At 39.1% G+C, this 19,042-nt stretch overlaps 1 protein-coding gene across 1 annotated transcript in view; it reads left to right on the forward strand.

Annotated features, from left to right (window-relative positions):
* The window catches only part of LOC124283660 (steroid hormone receptor ERR2-like), a 48,408-nt gene extending 29,671 nt beyond the window's left edge, over positions 1–18,737 (forward strand). The window contains 5 exon segments of the mRNA XM_046719651.1: positions 5,532–5,645; positions 6,253–6,435; positions 12,943–13,215; positions 14,083–14,210; positions 14,212–18,737. Of these exon segments, the coding sequence (XP_046575607.1) occupies positions 5,532–5,645; positions 6,253–6,435; positions 12,943–13,215; positions 14,083–14,210; positions 14,212–14,325 (812 nt within the window). The 3' untranslated portion in view covers positions 14,326–18,737.
* The last annotated feature ends 305 nt before the right edge of the window (positions 18,738–19,042 follow it).

The following is a 19,042-nucleotide window of genomic DNA, read 5'->3' on the forward strand; positions in this document are numbered from 1 at the left end:
TGGGCACAATCAGAAAACCAGAAATCAAGATTAGCATGGAAAGTTGGCTTTTATCCTCTTGTCAGAGAGAACCTCTTTGGAAAATTTATCGGAAGTTAAAATCAATCCCAAATTTCTCATCTAATGCCTCTCTTGCTTAGCTCCATATGGAGTTTCAGTAAAATCCAATGTCAGTTGAAATGACATTGATGTCTTTGAGAACATCTGCTTAAAAATTGGTTAGTTTTTCAGAGGAAGTAATTTCAGTCGTAAAGTTTTTATTGTTTTGATAATGGGATTCAGATAGAATATCAATACAAAGTGTACTTTAAGTGGTTGTTTTCTTTGACCAAATAGTCTAAGATCAGTAGAAAAAAGATATTGATAACCAATGATAGTTTTGTCATTACAAGATTTTAATTCATTTCTGGTACAAAATCAGTTTGTACTGTTTTCTATGAGGAACATCATTAATGAGAATGTTTGGGTTCATGGTAGTCAAGCAAATGGGTGATCTATCTTTGCGATATCTATAATTACAAGTGGTACAGCAAATGCTGTGGTATTTCAGTTTTGTCTATGTCATCAAAATTCTGTCAAAGCCTTTACAAAAAACAGAAAATAAGTTAATTTGTTTTGACCTTTGTTTCATACGCTGCTTTTCCTGAATCCGTTCAGTAATAAATTGCAGTGCCCTCTCTCATTTAGTGATAAAACTTTATGGGAGTTGCAGTGCCCCTTTGCTGACTCTATTGATTGATATGCTAAATATCACACAACTACACTAAGAATCACACAAGCATTGATGGCATCCAAGATGCTTTCATTTCAAGAGATAAAGAAGCTATTTGGCAGATTCAGATGGGAAGTTCACCCCATCAGAAAGCCGCCATGCCTTAATTGACCTAATCAGTATTTTGAGAAGTACAACCCAGGCCATACATCCCTGTTCTAACTGTGACCGAGTCAGATAGACCTTAATGATGGGTCTGAATACATCCTTGCCCGAGCAATAGATCCTGCCATGTCTAAAGCAGACATGCAGTTCACATCCTTCCACTCTTGAAAATCAGCCTGGCAAACAATCCCAGCAATGTTTGGTAACTGAGGCCTGTTCCCACCTGTCTCTCACTGCTTTGTCTTATTTCCAGGTAGCCAGGCACTGTTACTATGGTAACATGCATCCCAAATGTCAGTGGATTCTGTTAGGGGGTGCTTAGTTGGTATTCTGTGGAAGTGATGAAGGGAACCAGGCCTGAAGGTATCTGTTGCCACACCTGGCTGTTTATACACCAGGAACCATGGTTGGCTCAGTCTGTTGGAGATGCCATTCCTTGTACAGGAAGGAAAGGGGATCTCTTTAATTGAAATCAGCACATTACATCCCCCAATAAACCTTTAATGGGCCAGTGGATCAGATGAAAACATCTTTTCAGATAAGCCTTATACCTTAATAGCATAGGAGATATGATTGCCAACTGTTGATATTTGGAAATATGGCTTTGGGAAAAATGGTTTTATTACTTTTTGACTTAACATGCATGGTGGCTAAGGTCGGGGCTACAATACTAAATATGCCAAATCCAATCTGTTTTGCTTGCTGACACATATATGGTATGATGTTTCTGATAATGACTGTCTGAAAGGAAACTTAAGCAGTTGGTATTAGATATGAAGTGGAATTGATGTTGGCACTATACTGGTTAGGAAACGATGGACGTTCTGTTAATGTTACATAATTGTACAGTGACTTGTCCTATTCAGGTTTGTCAATAAAGTCTCCCCAAATAAAACTAGTTTTCTCCTTTCCTATCGGGTGGAAATAACCAATTGCCCGACGTCTGAGTCCAGTCTTTTTTTCTGTCGGTCAAGCAAATTTGTATATCACACTGTACCAGTGTCCAGTTGACTTTCGAATGTTAATTATGTTGTTTATTTTAAAAAAATCAACAAGAAAACGGCCGGTATAGTGGAAAAATTATCAGGGCAAGTGATTTTACATGTGCCACTGTTCCAGAGTACACTAGCAACTTTAAAGTTATTTCCACCCCTGCCTATAAAAAAGACAAATGATTTGTAGTGTTATACATGAATATGGCTGTCATTCTATTGACATGGACGCTTGTTATGCATAGTGATGTTGATGGTGTTATTCCCCCATAGTGTACAACCATCAAAACATTGTGTCATTAATATTGTCATTCAGTCAGTGTAAGAGATGTGAACTGCACTGAAATAAGACCTGAAAGCCGAAGGTTGTGTGTGAGACGAACACGTGATGCCCTGATGACAGCCATGGATCTGCCTGTTGTATATACATGTAAGGAGGTAGTTAGACAGGATTGAGCTCGTTTCGAGGGGCACCCTAGACTGGCAGGACAACCTTACAACATTCACCCAAAGGGCAGTTGTAAGATCATTCCACCCGCTAGAGCATCGTGACCCGATCAGTTTGACCTCAAGCAGTTCGTTGTTAATGGCTTGATATTATGTTTGTGGTTTGCATATTCAGTCATTTGGGAATAATAGAACATGGAAAACCTTTTTGTCTAAATTTGTGATATATTAAAAATTCAGTTGTATTTTATTTACCTGTCTTAAGAAAAGCCTGCCTTAATAAAATCTGAAAAAAAATGTAAGTACTAATTGATTGTTAAACATATATTTTTGTTTTGAATTAAGAAGACATAAATCAGCATTTGTTACATGGTTCCTGTAACACTATTTAGTTGAAGATGAAGTAAGATTTTGCTGTGTAAAAGAAAAGCTATGAACATTTGTTGAAATTGAGTTCTTCAAAGTGGCTAAAACCCTGAATATACTGTAATTTCATCACATCTTGGATGTATTCATGTCTCGACTGTAATAGTGTTTGTTAGTGTTGTGTTTACAAGTTCAGGGATATCTAGTTAAAGCTTGATGTAATGTTGTGTTAAATGAAGTGTTATTCGCTTTGTTCACTTGGTTATAGAGATAGCCATGGTTTGGGCAAAGGAGCCTTTATCTTGCCCAGACAGATAGCTTGAAAGCTGAGAATAGTTAAATTACAAATGCCTGAGGTTTCTTTTATAGTAAAGCTTTGGTGTCTAGCCTAAGGTAATCAGACGGTAAATAGGAATATTCATGATATTATTTCTTATATGGTTAAGGATGAGGATTAACCCATCTGCTAACTCAGTAACCATGGAAACAAACAAGGGACCAGTCATTTACTTTTGTTGGGTCAGAGGTACCGGGGTATTTTTATTTTCTAATGTACTGAAAATAGTAAGTGAGTGAGTTGTGTTTTATGCCTCTTTTAGCAATATTCCAGCATTATCATGGTGGGGGACACCAGAAATGGGCTTCACACCTTGTACATACTGAAAATAATGACCCTCCCCAAATGGTTGTCATACTTTTGGATGACACTCTCCTTGTACATGTACATTTTTATGACCGTTTTGAAAAGACGAATGCAGGACAACTTAATAATTTATTATAAAATGTTATCATGTTTTTGCTGAATACATGTATATGTACTATTGTTCATTGACCTTCGGAAGGCAATTTCATATTCATTGGTGAACCCAGCACCACCAACAACTATAACTACGATAGTATGAAAGAATTGCATAGTCCTAACTTATTTTAACGGGACATTAATTATTAGATGAAAATAATACAAGTTTGACCTCATTCTGACAATTTCACTTCAGTTTGTGGGAAAGGTATAGCAGTCAGTGCTTTGATCTACCATTTATCATCATTCAAGTAGGTGTGTACATATTCTACTGAGATGAGTAGAAAATGAATAAAACAGCTGATCTGCCAAGGTTATAGCTCCCTAATGGTCAAAGAGATACGCTTATGTCCACTTATGTCTTCAAAACGTGTCAAATTGAAAACCTGGGGATGGAAACTTTATCCCTTATTTAAGATAAGAAATAGAAGTACCCTCAAGGTCCCCAAAGGGACAAACACTGGGCATAATGTTTTTGTTTATGTTTTGTTCCAAATGAAATTGCTAAAGCATTGAGGATTTCAAAATGTCAGCCACCACAAACAGGAACTAGCACCAGCTGTGCTGACAGAAATGACGTTACTCCAACAGCATCAGTGCGCTGGCCTCAGTACCCCACTATCAGTATGCCTTTAGGTTTAAAGTTCCCCAGGGCCAGTTGAATTCAAAATATTTTTAGCCATGTTGTCAATAATTGGGTAGTTCTTTTTGGTTTATTTCTGTCGCTGAGGAGTTATAGATGAGGAACATTATCGAACATCACATCGTACAGAGCCAGAAGCGTCCCCTTTATTCAGATATTTTGTCATTTGTTCAATATTTCTACAAGCCATTAGAATGTTAATTCATCATGTACCAGGGCACTTGTGTTATGCAAACATTATATAACTGTTTTCATGTTGGGTTTGTTCTGTATCACATCATACCTGTGTTCGTGTGTTTTACCAGAGTGTAAGCACTTGGGCTCGTATTCCATTAATCAAACTGCATCCGTTCATGAATCAATTCAATATTCACTATTACAGAAATTGAATATACATAATAAAGGAGTAGTTTCACTGTAATTTGGGTGTCATTTAACAAAGCGAAATATGCAAAATGGAATGTGTACATGAAGTAGCCTTATCGTGGATTCATGATAGCCTTAGTAAGTACCTAAAGTCAGGATCACTTGTCACTGAAGGCTTCCTCAAGAGTAAGCTGACTCGTCATGAATTAACAGAAATACTGTTTGAGTAGCCAGTAAGCCCAACTCATGAACCCACTATTCAGTCAGTGGGTCAGTCAAATGTTTACCTACCATGAGAAGTAATCCAACAAACTTGTGCTAAATTGTCCACATTGTCTGGTTGGCCCAGAAAATAGAACAGGTCCCCAGCAGCCTTTGCTGTTGTGAGACGTGGCAGGGTGGTCAGATTTGTCATTTTACCCAGACATAGGCTGTCATAAAGCTAGAGTGTGGCATTAATCAACAAATATGACAAGCTGAACCAAAGCAAAATATGTGACTCTTTTGAGGAAAACCATGGCACATCAAGGAACAGCAGAATGAGTCTACAACAGCTTCAGATTGATGTGAATTCTGATCCTTCAGGTGACCATTTACTTGTCAGAATGATGGGCTGGTTGTCAGAAGTGTAGGGAACTGTGATGGGTCTCCTGTTGTTTTTTTCTTGGCTCAATTGCTATGTTTTTTATATTTGAGGCAAATTGTAATGGTTGAATTTCTGTCATATCCTCTAAGAAAGAAAACAAATTTTCCAGAACAATGCAGAGGGAAATGAATGCCATAACTCTTTCCTAAACGAAGGTTCTTATGACACGCTCAGTGGAATGTTATCATTAGTTATCTGTTTTCCCTGCATGGGCTGACAGTCACTGAGGCTTGTTAAAAACAATCACACGCAAACTTGCTGCAGCAGAACTTATGATAAGACTACCCACCATTATGGCTGTTGCTGAAGATAAGAGTCATCATCTTTGCTATGAGGTACTACTCACACATTCCTTCAAAGAACAGCCAGGGAATATATCTGTTCTGTTGTTGCAGGTGTTCGCCTGGACAGAGTCCGGGGTGGCAGACAGAAGTACAAGAGAAGCTCATCAGACAGTCATCCATTGATACAACAGATTATACCTGTTATTAAGAAGCCATGTCAAGATCGTAAGTTCATCTGATATCAGAACTTGGAATTCAATTTTTCATAAGATATTCAGCAGTACAATTCTTCGTACAGTTAGTAACATTATACACATTTACAAACACGGAGTATCTGGGGAAATCCAGTGGGAATTGGTTTTTATCTGCCCATGCTGCTTGTGAGCTGCAACTGACGGCATCAATTCTTTGGGTGATTTATGTTATTGTATCCCAGTGGTATAGATCGATGCTTATGATGTCAATCACTGGATTCTGGACTTGTACATTATTATTATTTACAGACTGTCACTATATAGCTGGAATATTGCTCAGCTGGCATTAAACAACAAACTGTACCAGACCAAAGCCTGAGTCTAATAAAATCTTACTTGATTTAGTAAGCTAACCTATTGCTAACTTTGTCAGAAGTCGACTGAAAATGATGCCATAAAAGCCAAGTGTTAGGCACTCATTGTTGGTGTGCATGAAAATGACCATTCTCTTGAAAGCCCAGGGGGTCCTGTCTGATGGACAAGGCTAAACAGCATTAACCATAAAACCCTGCTCAGCTAAATTTTTAAATAATAGACATTTTGTCATTCCATTAACTGTGACATTTTTTCCTTTACAGCCATCGCACCTCCCGATTTTAAGATTCTCAACACACTTCTAGCATTGGAAACCCAGTTAGACAAATTGTATGCTACGCCAGATCCCAACCAACCTGATGATGAAGTCAAGTTCATGGCTGCAGTGTCTGACCTTGCTGATCGAGAGCTGGTTATCACCATCAGCTGGGCCAAACAGGTGCCAGGTGAGCTTCAGCCAACCTACTTCTTAAAATTGTTTTTACTTGAGTTACAACTAGAAGTGTCAGCTTGACCAGCTTACTGTTTCTTTATTGTTGTCTGATTGAGTGAATGATCAAACCATAAGGAGGTTCTGTACACACTGCCATTTGGTTATGTAACACAACCACAAGATACTGTACACACAACCATGAGATTATGTGACACAACCACAAGATACTGTACACACAACCATGAGAATATGTGACACAACCACAAGATTATGTAGACACAACTGTGAGGTTCTGAACACATAACCAAAAGATTCTGTAGACACAACCAAAAGATTCTGTAGACACAACCATGAAGTTCTGTACACATAACCAAAAGATTCTGTAGACACAACCATGAGGTTCTGTACACACAACCAAAATATTCTATACACACAGCCATGGAATTTGACACAGCCATGAGGTTCTGTACACAAACCGTGAAGTTCTGTTTCCATGCAATCCACTCCAGCTCAGATATTTAGATACAGTGTCCTGTCATACACGAGCAGTTAACGTGTTGTGTGGGTGGTCGATGTAAAGTAACAGATGTCACTGCTACTGTCACCGTTATCAGTTGCTGTACGTGGGAGACAATTTGATGTAAATGTGGACATTTTCCAAATTATACATTTTCCTCAGATGTATTTATTAGCTATACCATGTGTGACACCAAATTTTTCTTTTATGTTTACTATTGCTCAATGTCTTCATATAATAACAAAAATGCTAAGTTTGCTGATGGCTGTTAAAGGCAAACAGTACATTGATCAAGATCTCATTCTGACTTTAGTTACTTCTAATGCAGGGCTGTGATGGGATGGGTTGCAGTGGGGTGTGAGATTGGAGGTGCTGTGCAGTGATGCCTCCTTTGATTGAAAGAGAAACCTATGATTGTGGGTACAAAACTCAATAGCCAGCTGTCATATTGTTGTCTATATGAAACACTGTTCATATTGCTGGCCATGTGATATAGCTGTCATATTGTTGTCTATATGAAACACTGTTCATATTGCTGGCCATGTGATATAGCTGTCATATTGTTGTCTATATGAAACACTGTTCATATTGCTGGCCATGTGATATAGCTGTCATATTGCTGGCCATGTGATATAGCTGTCATATTGGTGTCTATATGAAACACTGTTCATATTGCTGGCCATGTGATATAGCTGTCATATTGGTGTCTATATGAAACACTGTTCATATTGCTGGCCATGTGATATAGCTGTCATATTGTCGTCTATATGAAACACTGTTCATATTGCTGGCCATGTGATATAGCTGTCATATTGGTGTCTATATGAAACGCTGTTCATATTGCTGGCCATGTGATATAGCTGTCATATTGCTGGCCATGTGATATAGCTGTCATATTGGTGTCTATATGAAACACTGTTCATATTGCTGGCCATGTGATATAGCTGTCATATTGGTGTCTATATGAAACACTGTTCATATTGCTGGCCATGTGATACAGCTGTCATATTGCTGACCATGTGATACAGCTGTCATTTTGCTGATTATGGGATACAGCTGTCATATTGCTATGTGATATAGCTGTCATATTACTGACTATGTGATACAGCTTTCATATTGCTGACTATGTGATACAGCTGTCATATTGCTATGTGATATAGCTGTCATATTGGTGGCTATGTGATTCAGCTTTCATATTGCTGACTATGTATGATACAGCTGTCGTATTGCTGGCTATGGTGATACAGCTGTCATATTGTTGAATATGTGTTAAAGGTGTCATATTACTGACTCAATGCTATAGCTATCATATTGCTGTCTATGTCATCCAGCTTTCATAATGCATATTTTTGTACCATTAGGACCCAGCATGGTCCTCGCAGATACTACTAAGACCACATCAAGAGAAATTCATTTATTTCATAATTATATTCTCATTGTGCACATTCTGTCAATGCACACATTTTGTAATGATAATTAATGTAGGTAATTACTTCCCCTAAACATGGATATTATAAGTTAATTATTAACTCTAGTTTAGCAGATAAAGGTTTCCGTATGCTTTAGTGATCACAATAATGGCTAAGTCCTAGTGGATGCAGCTGTCGATAACATGTCATAGAAAAAGTTCCAAATAGAAATATTGTTGTTACCGTATGTATAATTAGAATAATCATGATAAAATTATCCAAATATATTCAAACAGATGTTGTAAAATGTTATTTCATGTGGAGGCATTTTTACATCATCTGTACATTCCTGTCATGTTTATGTATGCTGTGCTGGTATGTCTGTATATTTCATACAGATTACTTCAATAGAGATATTCCATGTAGCTGCAAGTAACCGGGGAAAATGTTCCTTGGCATGGCAGCCAGCCTGAAAGGAGCACTGATTACCTTTTGGACGAAGTTTGTTGCCCTTATTACATTATGGGGGCGGTGGGGTAGCCTAATGGTTAAAGCCTTGGCTCGTCATGCCGAAGACCCGGGTTCGAATCCCCACATGGGGACAATGTGTGAAGCCCATTTCTGGTGTCCCCAGCCATGATGTTGCTGGAATATTGCTAAAAGCGGCGTAAAACCAAACTCAGTCAGTATTACATTATGATGGAGTGACTGATGAAGCTTAAAATAAATGTTTAAAGGTATTGACATAGTGTATTATGTTGGTGTGCATGGATTCAGCAGAGTTTCACAACGTGCTTTTAATAACCCCTGATATGCGATAGGGCATTTATCCCATTGCTAATTATGTTAGACAAGTTTGTAAATGGACTTTCTTATTGGGATCGCCTGTTAAAGCGATGAGTTCCCAAGACGTGAAACTGTACAAGAATTTGATAGTGAATTAGTGCCAGGTGAATTAAAATGGATGGGTTGGAAGGACTGGATAGCTCTCTGTCGAGCGGAAACAGGTGTTGACGACAGCCACCACCAAAAAATTGATTTGGTTTAATTGGATTGTTGTAGTGAGCAATAGCAGGAAGAAGTTTATTTGCAAAACCTTGTGGGGTTTCTATGGTGAGTTCAAAAAGTGCATTCATTACTGATGAATTTACTAATGATACCAAAACATGCCCCTTATTCAGCAGAGCAATAATGGAATGGCTGGGTTAATTACCTGGATATATGACATATTTATGTTTCGCCAATAAGGTATTTACTATAGGGCTAAGGTTGGAATGTTCCTGGCTAGGACTAATGAATAATTAGGAAAACAAAAACAAGCACTTGGGAATAATTTAGGGAAACGCAGTTGATTTATGTTGTTTTCTATAAAGTTGATGTTGTGTCTGTTGGCAATACATGCTTATTTGTTATTTTAGAAGACAATGTTTATGTTATCTTTAGTCATAAGGAGCATTATAAGGTTGTGTGGATGCTTAGCAGATGATGAGTGTGATGAGACATATTCTCCAGATGAATTAATGTATGGAAATTCTTGATGTGGTGAGCGAGTCCATCTGGCCACGGAGCTCAGCTCTCACTTCCTGGATGTACACATGCCATGGATCTCAGCTTGGCCTATCAGGGTATTTTCAGTTGGAACCTTGCCCACCACCTGGGTCACAGGGACACGCTCCAGTTTTGCCCATTTGGCTTGAAGAATTATGAATTTTATGTAGGCAATATGTTTTGTGTGAGTCATGTTCATTCATATCTGAATCAAAAAGAACTAACTTCACACATATTGTCTGCTGATGCACCAGTTATAAGAATGTATTTAAACAAACAAGGATGAATGATTTTTGAAATGTGGAACACATTTTGAAATGTACATTAATACAAAACCTGAAGTTGGGCAGTGCAAGTCTGCCATGTGTTGTTCAACATGCGCTTCCTGTTGTTTCTCTAATCTAGATAATGAACTAACAGTGCTGCTTCCTGGTGATGGACGAGAATCATGAATTTATCATTTTGTTTTTCCTGCTGATTCTCCACGACAATACAGGATATCAGCCATGTAAAATGATTGATTGATATTATGCTTCCTATTCTTGTCTTGCAGCAGCTTGTTAATATAGACAGATGGCTCCGCGATTGTTAGGCAGTGTTGATATGTGACAAGAGAAAGCTCCAAGTTCTGTTTGCTATGTGCATATGATATCAGCTTTGGAAAAGAGTTTGAAACAGCTAAAGTTTGAAGAGTGTTACTCTTACTCTTCCAGTGTTTGAGTGTCACTCATGCCCTTCCATGGCTCTTTTCTTATGAAACAGCATACAAACTTGGACAAACGTTAATGTGATATTTAATATTTTTTTCAAACTCTGCTTTATCTGTCACCTGACGCTCTTCATAGATGAAACTCTTTCCTCTGCAACTTGTCTGAAATGAATAAGGAAAATGAATATTCATTATATTGCACAGGAGGTTTTGAAAGGAGAACTTTTTTGGTGTTTTGACATTTACGGACTTGTTTATTATCATTTGTGAAGGATAGGATTGATGGTCTTATTTCCGCCTTTTTCATTCTCATGTTTCTGAAGTGAATAGTATCCCAGGACAACACAGAATAATAAGAATGGGTCTCAGATGGTGACAAGGACTGCAGGGTTTCAGTGTTGCATGGTTAGAATACAGCCTGCTGGTGAATGTTGTCATCTCGACAAAGTCCTCTTATAATTGTGATCACAGTCGTTGTGACATTGTCCAGTGTGTCTGGACCTGTCAGGGTGATGTCAGGTGACACTTCCAGCCACAGTCGTTGTGACATTGTCCAGTGTGTCTGGACCTGTCAGGGTGATGTCAGGTGACACTTCCAGCCACAGTCGTTGTGACATTGTCCAGTGTGTCTGGACCTGTCAGGGTGATGTCAGGTGACACTTCCAGCCACAGTCGTTGTGACATTGTATAGTGTGTCTGGACCTGTTAGGGTGAAGTCAGGTGACACTTCCAGCCACAGTCATTGTGAGATCGTCTAGTGTGTCTGGACCTGTCAGGGTGATGTCAGGTGACACTTCCAGACACAGTCATTGTGACATGGTAAAATGTGTGGATCATATTCTGAGTAAATGTGTATCAATCAAACCAATATGAATCTGATGATAATGAGTGTATTTAAATCCATGCTCCTTTGCGTAAACAGTTGTCTTGAAAGTACCATATATGGAAGACACATATTACTGTGTAATACATGAAGACACCCCTACATCAGAACACAGCTCCAACTGAAGACAGCCACACCATCTTATCTTGCAGCAACCTTTGAACTTTAACAACTGGGCAGATAGGTTAAGACAATAATGTGTGTATCTCAAGTGCTCAATTCATATCATTCTTATCATGTTGAGCTCCCTACTATGGAAAGATGAGGACTGTTTCATGTGCAAGTTCAGAGCAGGATACCCCTCTGTGGTAAACTATCTCTCATAGGATAACATATAGGGCTCTGATATGATTCTTCTTGACCTATGTACAGGAGAATTCAGTGAGAAGTCCCTCATGCAGTGTTGGAAGTTTTAAATGCTGAGAATATCTCTGCCATGTAGAAAGTGCCTCATGGCTTTGTCCTGCTGTACTGATAGTGATAGTGATGTCTGCAGGAAGCTGTAATTGCTGTTTTGATTGATGGTTCTTTATCGCAGATAATAGAAATGTATTGATATGGATCGATTGTCAATAAAAAATGGAAATTATTTGCTTAGGGTATGGTATGACAAGTCCATGAGGGCCATTACGTAACACATTTCCTCTAATGAACAAACTGGCTTATAGAAGCTCAGGGTTTCATGGGACTTACACAATCCAATTTGGTGTCAGTATGAATCAGTTGCAAATATGGTTGTTGGGATTTACTCAGTGACAAGACTATATGATTCCAGTCCCATGATACATGGAGGATAACAGAACAAGGCCATACCCTACAGCTGTAAACCAGGTTTAGAACTGATGAATAGGTTCATATGTAATTTACTAGTAATACATATAAAATATAAAGAAACCTATTTTTTCCTGTTGTGTCTTTGGGCACAGACGGATTTCTATGATGGCAATTCCAACAGCTGTTGTAAATCTATAGGTTTTACATCAGATTTCATTCAAGTGACATTAGTTCTGTGATTGTTGAAGACAAGCATTAAGAGTTATTATGTAACGTAGCTACATTTTGAGGAATATACTTGTCTCAAGGCTCCTACATTGCTATAAATTCAACTGAAATATTTTCATTGTACACTCTATCAAAGGCTTGAAGTACTTCTCCCCCCCTCACCCCAAAAATATATAAAATTTTTTTTAAAAAGTTAACCCAAAAACAAGAAAAGAAAGAAAGAAAGAAGAAAAAGAAAAGAAACAAAAAAGAACCAAAAAAACCCCAAACAAAACAAAAACAAACTTAAAATGTTAGAGGAACTGACACTGGCTTGGCTCACTGAATGACATCATGACCCAGTTGTATGATTGATGCTCATGATTGTCAATCACTGGATTGTGTGGTCCACACTCAGCTATTTACACTGTACAGACTGTCATATACCTGACCCTTTCTGTGTTTTGTTGCAGGTTTCACCAACCTCTCCTTACAGGACCAGATGAACCTCCTGCAGCACTCCTGGCTGGAGATCCTGTGTCTCAATCTAGTGTTCAGGTCGTGTCCTTACAATGGTTCACTCAGCTTTGCAGAGGACCTGAAGGTGTCCCATGAACTAGCCAAAACATACAGTGTACCTTCAGAGTTTGATTCTCTTACAAGGAAACTGTGCAAGAAATTCACATATCTTGGTGTGAGCAAAGAGGAGTATGTGCTTCTGAAGGCAATCACTCTATGCAACATAGGTAAGTGAAGTTAGAAGATGATTTCAGCTGTCTCCCCAATTATTTTAAATTCAGAGTAGAAATAATTCCATTCATTTGCCACAAAGGGTGACAGATAAAGAATTTGTGGGCAGTTGAGTGAGCAATGAAATGTTATGGTCCTTGGTTAGGCACTGTTAAGACCAGGGTCTCCTTTCACGAAGCAACCTTTACTAAGGTTAACCTAAATTCCCATTCTTTAACATTGCGCCGCCATATAGCTGGAATATTGCTGAGAGCGGCGTAAAACTAAACTCACTCACTCACTCTTTAACATTGCACTAAGGTTACCTTAGTGACACAATTGCCTTAGTGCTTGTTAAAGGAGGCCCAGGTTGACTTCCGTGTTACCCGCTCAGATATTGGATTTGAATACTTTCTCTAAGCAAGTGTTACAGAGTACTGACATGGACATAAACCTCCCATCTTTTCACTCATTGAGGGTGGTGTGTGTTTGTATTATAAAGAGGGCGGTGGGGTAGCCTAGTGGTTTAAGCGATGGCTTGTCACGCTGAAGACCCGGGTTCGAAATCCCCACATGGGTACAATGTGTGAAACCCATTTCTGGTGTCCCCTGCCGTGATGTTGCTGGAATATTGCTAAAAGCAGTGTAAAACTATAGTCAGTCAGTTGTATTATAAAAATTAATCAGGTCCTGGATCTTCAAGGTTATGATTGTAGTCTATACCAAAGACCCCTCAAACATATATATTATCATCTTTAGCATTTGGAGTATGACAAGTAATTCTTTGACTGTCATATACTTTCAGTAGATCAATACAATGGGTTTTTTTTAAAAATATGTTCTGTTAGAAAAAGGTGTTCTTAACTAGAATCTTTCCCCAGCAGATGTGGTGGCAGAGGTAACCGATTCAGTTCAGACTCTGCAAGAAAAGCTTCAGGACTCTCTCATGGAGATCATCAAGATCCGACATGCTGGGAACATGCGGCGGCTGGGGCAGCTGTTTCTGCTCCTTCCCCCCTATAACACACATCAAACTGCTGGCCAAGCAGTTCTGGTTTGACATGAAGAAAGATGGACGTGTCATCATGCACAAACTTTTCTTAGAAATGCTTGAGGCAGATTCCTGAGGAAAGTGTTCTGGCCAACTTGTGGGGCCATTCATAATTTCTACAGCATCTAGGGAACATGTCATCTTGAGGTAGCCTGCTAGCTAGGACACTGAGGAGGATTACCTGCTTGTAGGCTCATGAACAAGGAACAGGTTGAGTGCATTCTCTTTGTATACTGTGTGATATTCACTCATGGAATCTACAAGTAACCACTGGTAAAGTTAAGGGATTGTGTGTAACCATATGAAAGTTATCAGGTTGTAAACTAGAAAAGGATCTTGTTTGTGTTGACTGTGTTAAAACAAGATCACCATACTCAGAAGGATTACTGTGGATATGGAAGCATTGGACTACCAGTAATGTCTAAGCATCAGTGATAATGTATATATCTGTGTGTGTGTGTCCATGTGACCCCTTCCAATTCCATTCCTGTCATGCAACAGTAGTGCTTCCCACAGCAGTGGCTGTAAGCAGAGATGTAGAGCAAACCACAATCAAATAAAGCAGTGTGCTCCTGCACAGGCCACATATCTGGCTCTTCAAAGGTGAGACGTACTGCATGGACAAGATGTCTGGTTCTGCTGGGGCTTGATATCAGGTTCTGACAGGGCTTGACGTTTGGTTCTGCTGGAGAGTAATGTCTTGTTCTAACAGGGCTTGATGTCTGGTTCTGCCGAACTTGATGTCTGGTTCTGTCGGGGCTTGATGTCTGGTTCTGCCGAACTTGATGTCTGGTTCTGTCGGGGCTTGATGTCCGGTTCTAACAGGGTTTGACGTCTGGTTCTGACAGGGCTTGACGTCTGGTTCTGCCGAATTTGATGTCTGGTTCTAACAGGGCTTGATGTCCGGTTCTACACATGCCGGATGTCTGCCTCTACACATTCTGGACAACAGACTTAGCAGACATGAGGTAGGCAAAGTGAGCTCAAGTGGATTACATATGAATCATCCCAATCACAAACTGGTCAGATGGGCAAACTCATTCAACCTCAACCAAATGGCATCTCATCCAATGGGTGATGCAGCTAAATGGCATGAGATGGTTCTTGTAGCTTGAACATGTACAACATCTATGCAGAAATCACAGGACAATGTACTCATGCGTGTTAGCAGTTTGGAGCAGGACATTTCTGAGATTATCTTCCATCATCGTCTGGTAGGGCCAACCTTGGCCCTGCCCCTGGGTGTCCTAGAACTGACCTCATTGTCATCACCATCCAGCTCCAACGCCAAAGTTCTTGAATGGCATTAAAGCTACCCTGAACAATCAAGCCAAAGTTAACCATATCAAATATATTGTTGTGAATTTATCATCATGAATTATCTATGGATTGGACAGACAGCAAGAGAATGGTGATTGTTTGGTGTTAAAGCTTGGAGACACTGACTCAGGTTGAATGTGTTCCCACAAAGGCAGCACTCATGGTATCTCTGTTCATTGTAGCTTTGGGTGTCAGATGTGCAGTTTCCGCCACTGTAGAAGATGCCAGTGACACAGTCATTATAGCCCTCGCACTGTAGGCTTTCTTCTGCTCACCCATTGTGTAACACTGGCTTTCTTACATGGTCATTAAGTGTTTTATAGTCACTATTCCTGGGACCAGTCAACTGAGGATGATCTTCATTTTGGTATTTTCTGTGATGTTATATAAGTACCATATCCAATGTTTAAAAGTGTCGCAGTCCCATGTAACATGGATACATTAAAATGAAATTCAGATTGCGAAATGGACGAGTTTCATCAAAAATGCATTTCAACATCTGAACTTTCTTGACCATGTAAATCATGTAATTATGTTCTGACATCTCTTTGATTAAGTCCTTTTGGACTAGACCTCACCAGGCAATATTCAAATTCCAAATTCAGGGCACCAATTACATTGAATATGGTAATTATTAAAGAGAGGGAAATAATTAAGAGTGTGCGAACAGAGGGTTACAAAATCGAACTATGGCATTTGGTAGACGAGTGGCTATATTTTTAGAAGCCATGTTGTAACTGTGTCAGCTTTTGAGTTTTATGGATTTGTTTAATCAGGTGTGTAAGATATGCAAAAGAAAAAAAATATTCTTCCCTTTGAAGATTTTGATTTGAAACTTGTGTCACTGCCTAATCTTGCCAAGTCAGACTGCATTTGAGGGAATTTACATCTTTCACCCTGTAGGCCTAAGTTGCTTAACAGCAGTTTTACATGCATTTGAACTGTTAGTGGCATGCATGTCAAAGTGTGCTATTTTCAATCAAACTTACCCATAACTGATAGTCATCTAGGACCAGCTGTTGATTCCAGTGTTAGACACCATGTTACTGCATTTTATTTCTAGTTTTGGTACCTTGGTGTAGTTAATGTTGTTAGTTAATGACAAATGTTATGACACTTGTTAATCTTTCCAGTGGGTTACCACCTTCTCATTATGTGGTTTGTTTTTCATGTATTTTATTATGTTTTGTGTTGTGTGCTAGCGTGTGTGTGTACTAGGAACAAGACTAATATGTATAGTGCATGTCGTCAGGCTGATAGAGGTGTCTAAAGTGACTATTCCAGACATGTGGAATTTAATATTGATGTTTCTGAAAAAGTCAAGACTATGAAGAATTTCAGCTTGGATTTTCCTCACTTAAAACAAAATGATATCAAGGAATAATGGACATTGTAATTTTACTGATACTAATTTAAGAGGGAAACCTGATGAAGTCTGTATTGCTTATTTTTTGTTTGTACTTCTAACATAGATACCAGCTATCAATAGTTACAGGTTAACATTGATGCAAATCTGTTTTCTCTTGAATTTACCTGAATGGTTAGAATGGTTGTCCATATATGAGGACAGGCATTGTCTCGCAGAGGACAGGCATTGTCTTGCAGAGGACAGGATGATTAAAGAGAGGATAAGATTCATCATCAAATGGATTGAGGATTCTGGAGACTACTGTGTTGCCGGATTCCATTGATGATGTGTCATCTGTGTCTGAAGATGTTAAGTGTCCTTTACTTGAGTTCCTCCTACTCTGTTCATTTGGATCAAGCAGTTCTACTTGTTGATGCGGACAGTGCTTGCCAACTTCCACAACTTTGGTTCCAGCTGCTTGTGATCCTTGTTTTTTTTCAGACTGTACTTTTTTACCAAAGACAAGTATGCAACATCTAGGAACCCCTATCCAAGAACAGAAGTTAACATGAACTTTACTAGACATTGATTTTGTATGCTTTTATGACATTGTTATGTTAAACTGTGTGATAGAGCAACGAGGTGATAAGGAAATCGATGCAAATTTTGTCACTTATTCCCATCAAATGGGGACTGTTTGTTTCACCTATCAGTAGTGTACTTTTAGGCAACATTAGACATCAGTGTTATAGCATTCTGACTAGTGTGTGAATTACAGAGGCCTTTGATAAGGATTGATGGGCTTGTTACAGGTGCATCGTGGGCCGAGTCCAAGATACTTCTTGTATCTGAGGAGTCAATGTATGTGTGATTACGATTCTGTCCCTGTTATGCCCCGATTGAATGTGTCTTCAGTGCTCCTTAGACAGGTGGCATCAGTGTTGCCTGGTCCACTAACAAAGTCCTATTGAAATGTTGAAGTTTAAGCATGTATCCTACAGTTATCTCTTGCAATCTCAGTATTGTGGCATTCCTCCCCTCCCACACCCACACCCACACCCACAACCACCACCCACTCCCAACCGTCCAACACACTGAATGTCCTGAAACGATGTCCTGAATGTATTTTTGTGTGCATTTTCTAGAATCTGCTCATTCATAGTCAGTCTTCTTACGTTTTCTCTTTTCCTGTGATTGATCACAAGCAGTAGAAACGGAAGCAGGGAGACAGCTATTGCCCTACCGATCTTGTAGTGAATCCACATTTGCTCGTAATGTGTCACTCTATTTCCTGTAGATATATGGAAGCCAAATTTGTATTGGTCAAGAGTGGAACATATCTGGAAAATCGTTTCAGGCAAATAGAAGGGAAAGAAACTAATTAAGAGATTCAGTCGTGTCATTATGCCCATGGTTAAAAAGTTCTTGACATCCATCACCACTGATTTGAAGTTAGAGAATTTCAAGCCGCCTTGGTTCAAAACATCCTGCATTCATTCTTGATCAGTTTAAAGGCAGCAACCATTCTTATCCTATTCTGTTTGTCACATTGTCACTTTTTCAGTTTACTGTTCCAACTTTAGTCCACATTTTGTTTGGCAACTGTCATGAGTTTTTGTTGAACATGTCGAAAGGTTCATTGTCATCATCATAGAAAACAGAAAAATGAAAGCAAGGTAAACAATGCAAAAAGAATCCTCTTGTCCTGTGACATCTGTTATGTTGTGTCTGGTGAGTTTTCTTTACATTACTGTGTGGGCATGACCACTTGACACTTTTCCTATGTTAATCATGTCAAAGCATGGTCACATGATCGTCATGTTATCATGTCAGTATTCTTGTTAGAAAGTCCAAAGAGTGAGAGCATATAACTACACCCTGTTTCATTGCTGGCTTGCACAAGCTACAATCAGATTTCATTTACATATACATGTACCCGCCCATTATTGTAGAAAGTGTAGCTGTGATGGGGGAGTGTATCCCTATCCTGGACTGATGTGTATGGTAATTCAGTACCCATAGACTCACGGAGAAACAGCTTAGCCACCCAAGATACATACACACATACTGTAGACCTGTAGCAACAAGCTCTGCTTGTCCTGCTCGGGGTAGATTCTCAGATGAG

The sequence above is a fragment of the Haliotis rubra genome, unplaced genomic scaffold, assembly GCF_003918875.1.
Source record: "Haliotis rubra isolate DU_JTF1 unplaced genomic scaffold, ASM391887v1 Scf32, whole genome shotgun sequence".
Lineage (NCBI taxonomy): Eukaryota > Metazoa > Mollusca > Gastropoda > Lepetellida > Haliotidae > Haliotis > Haliotis rubra.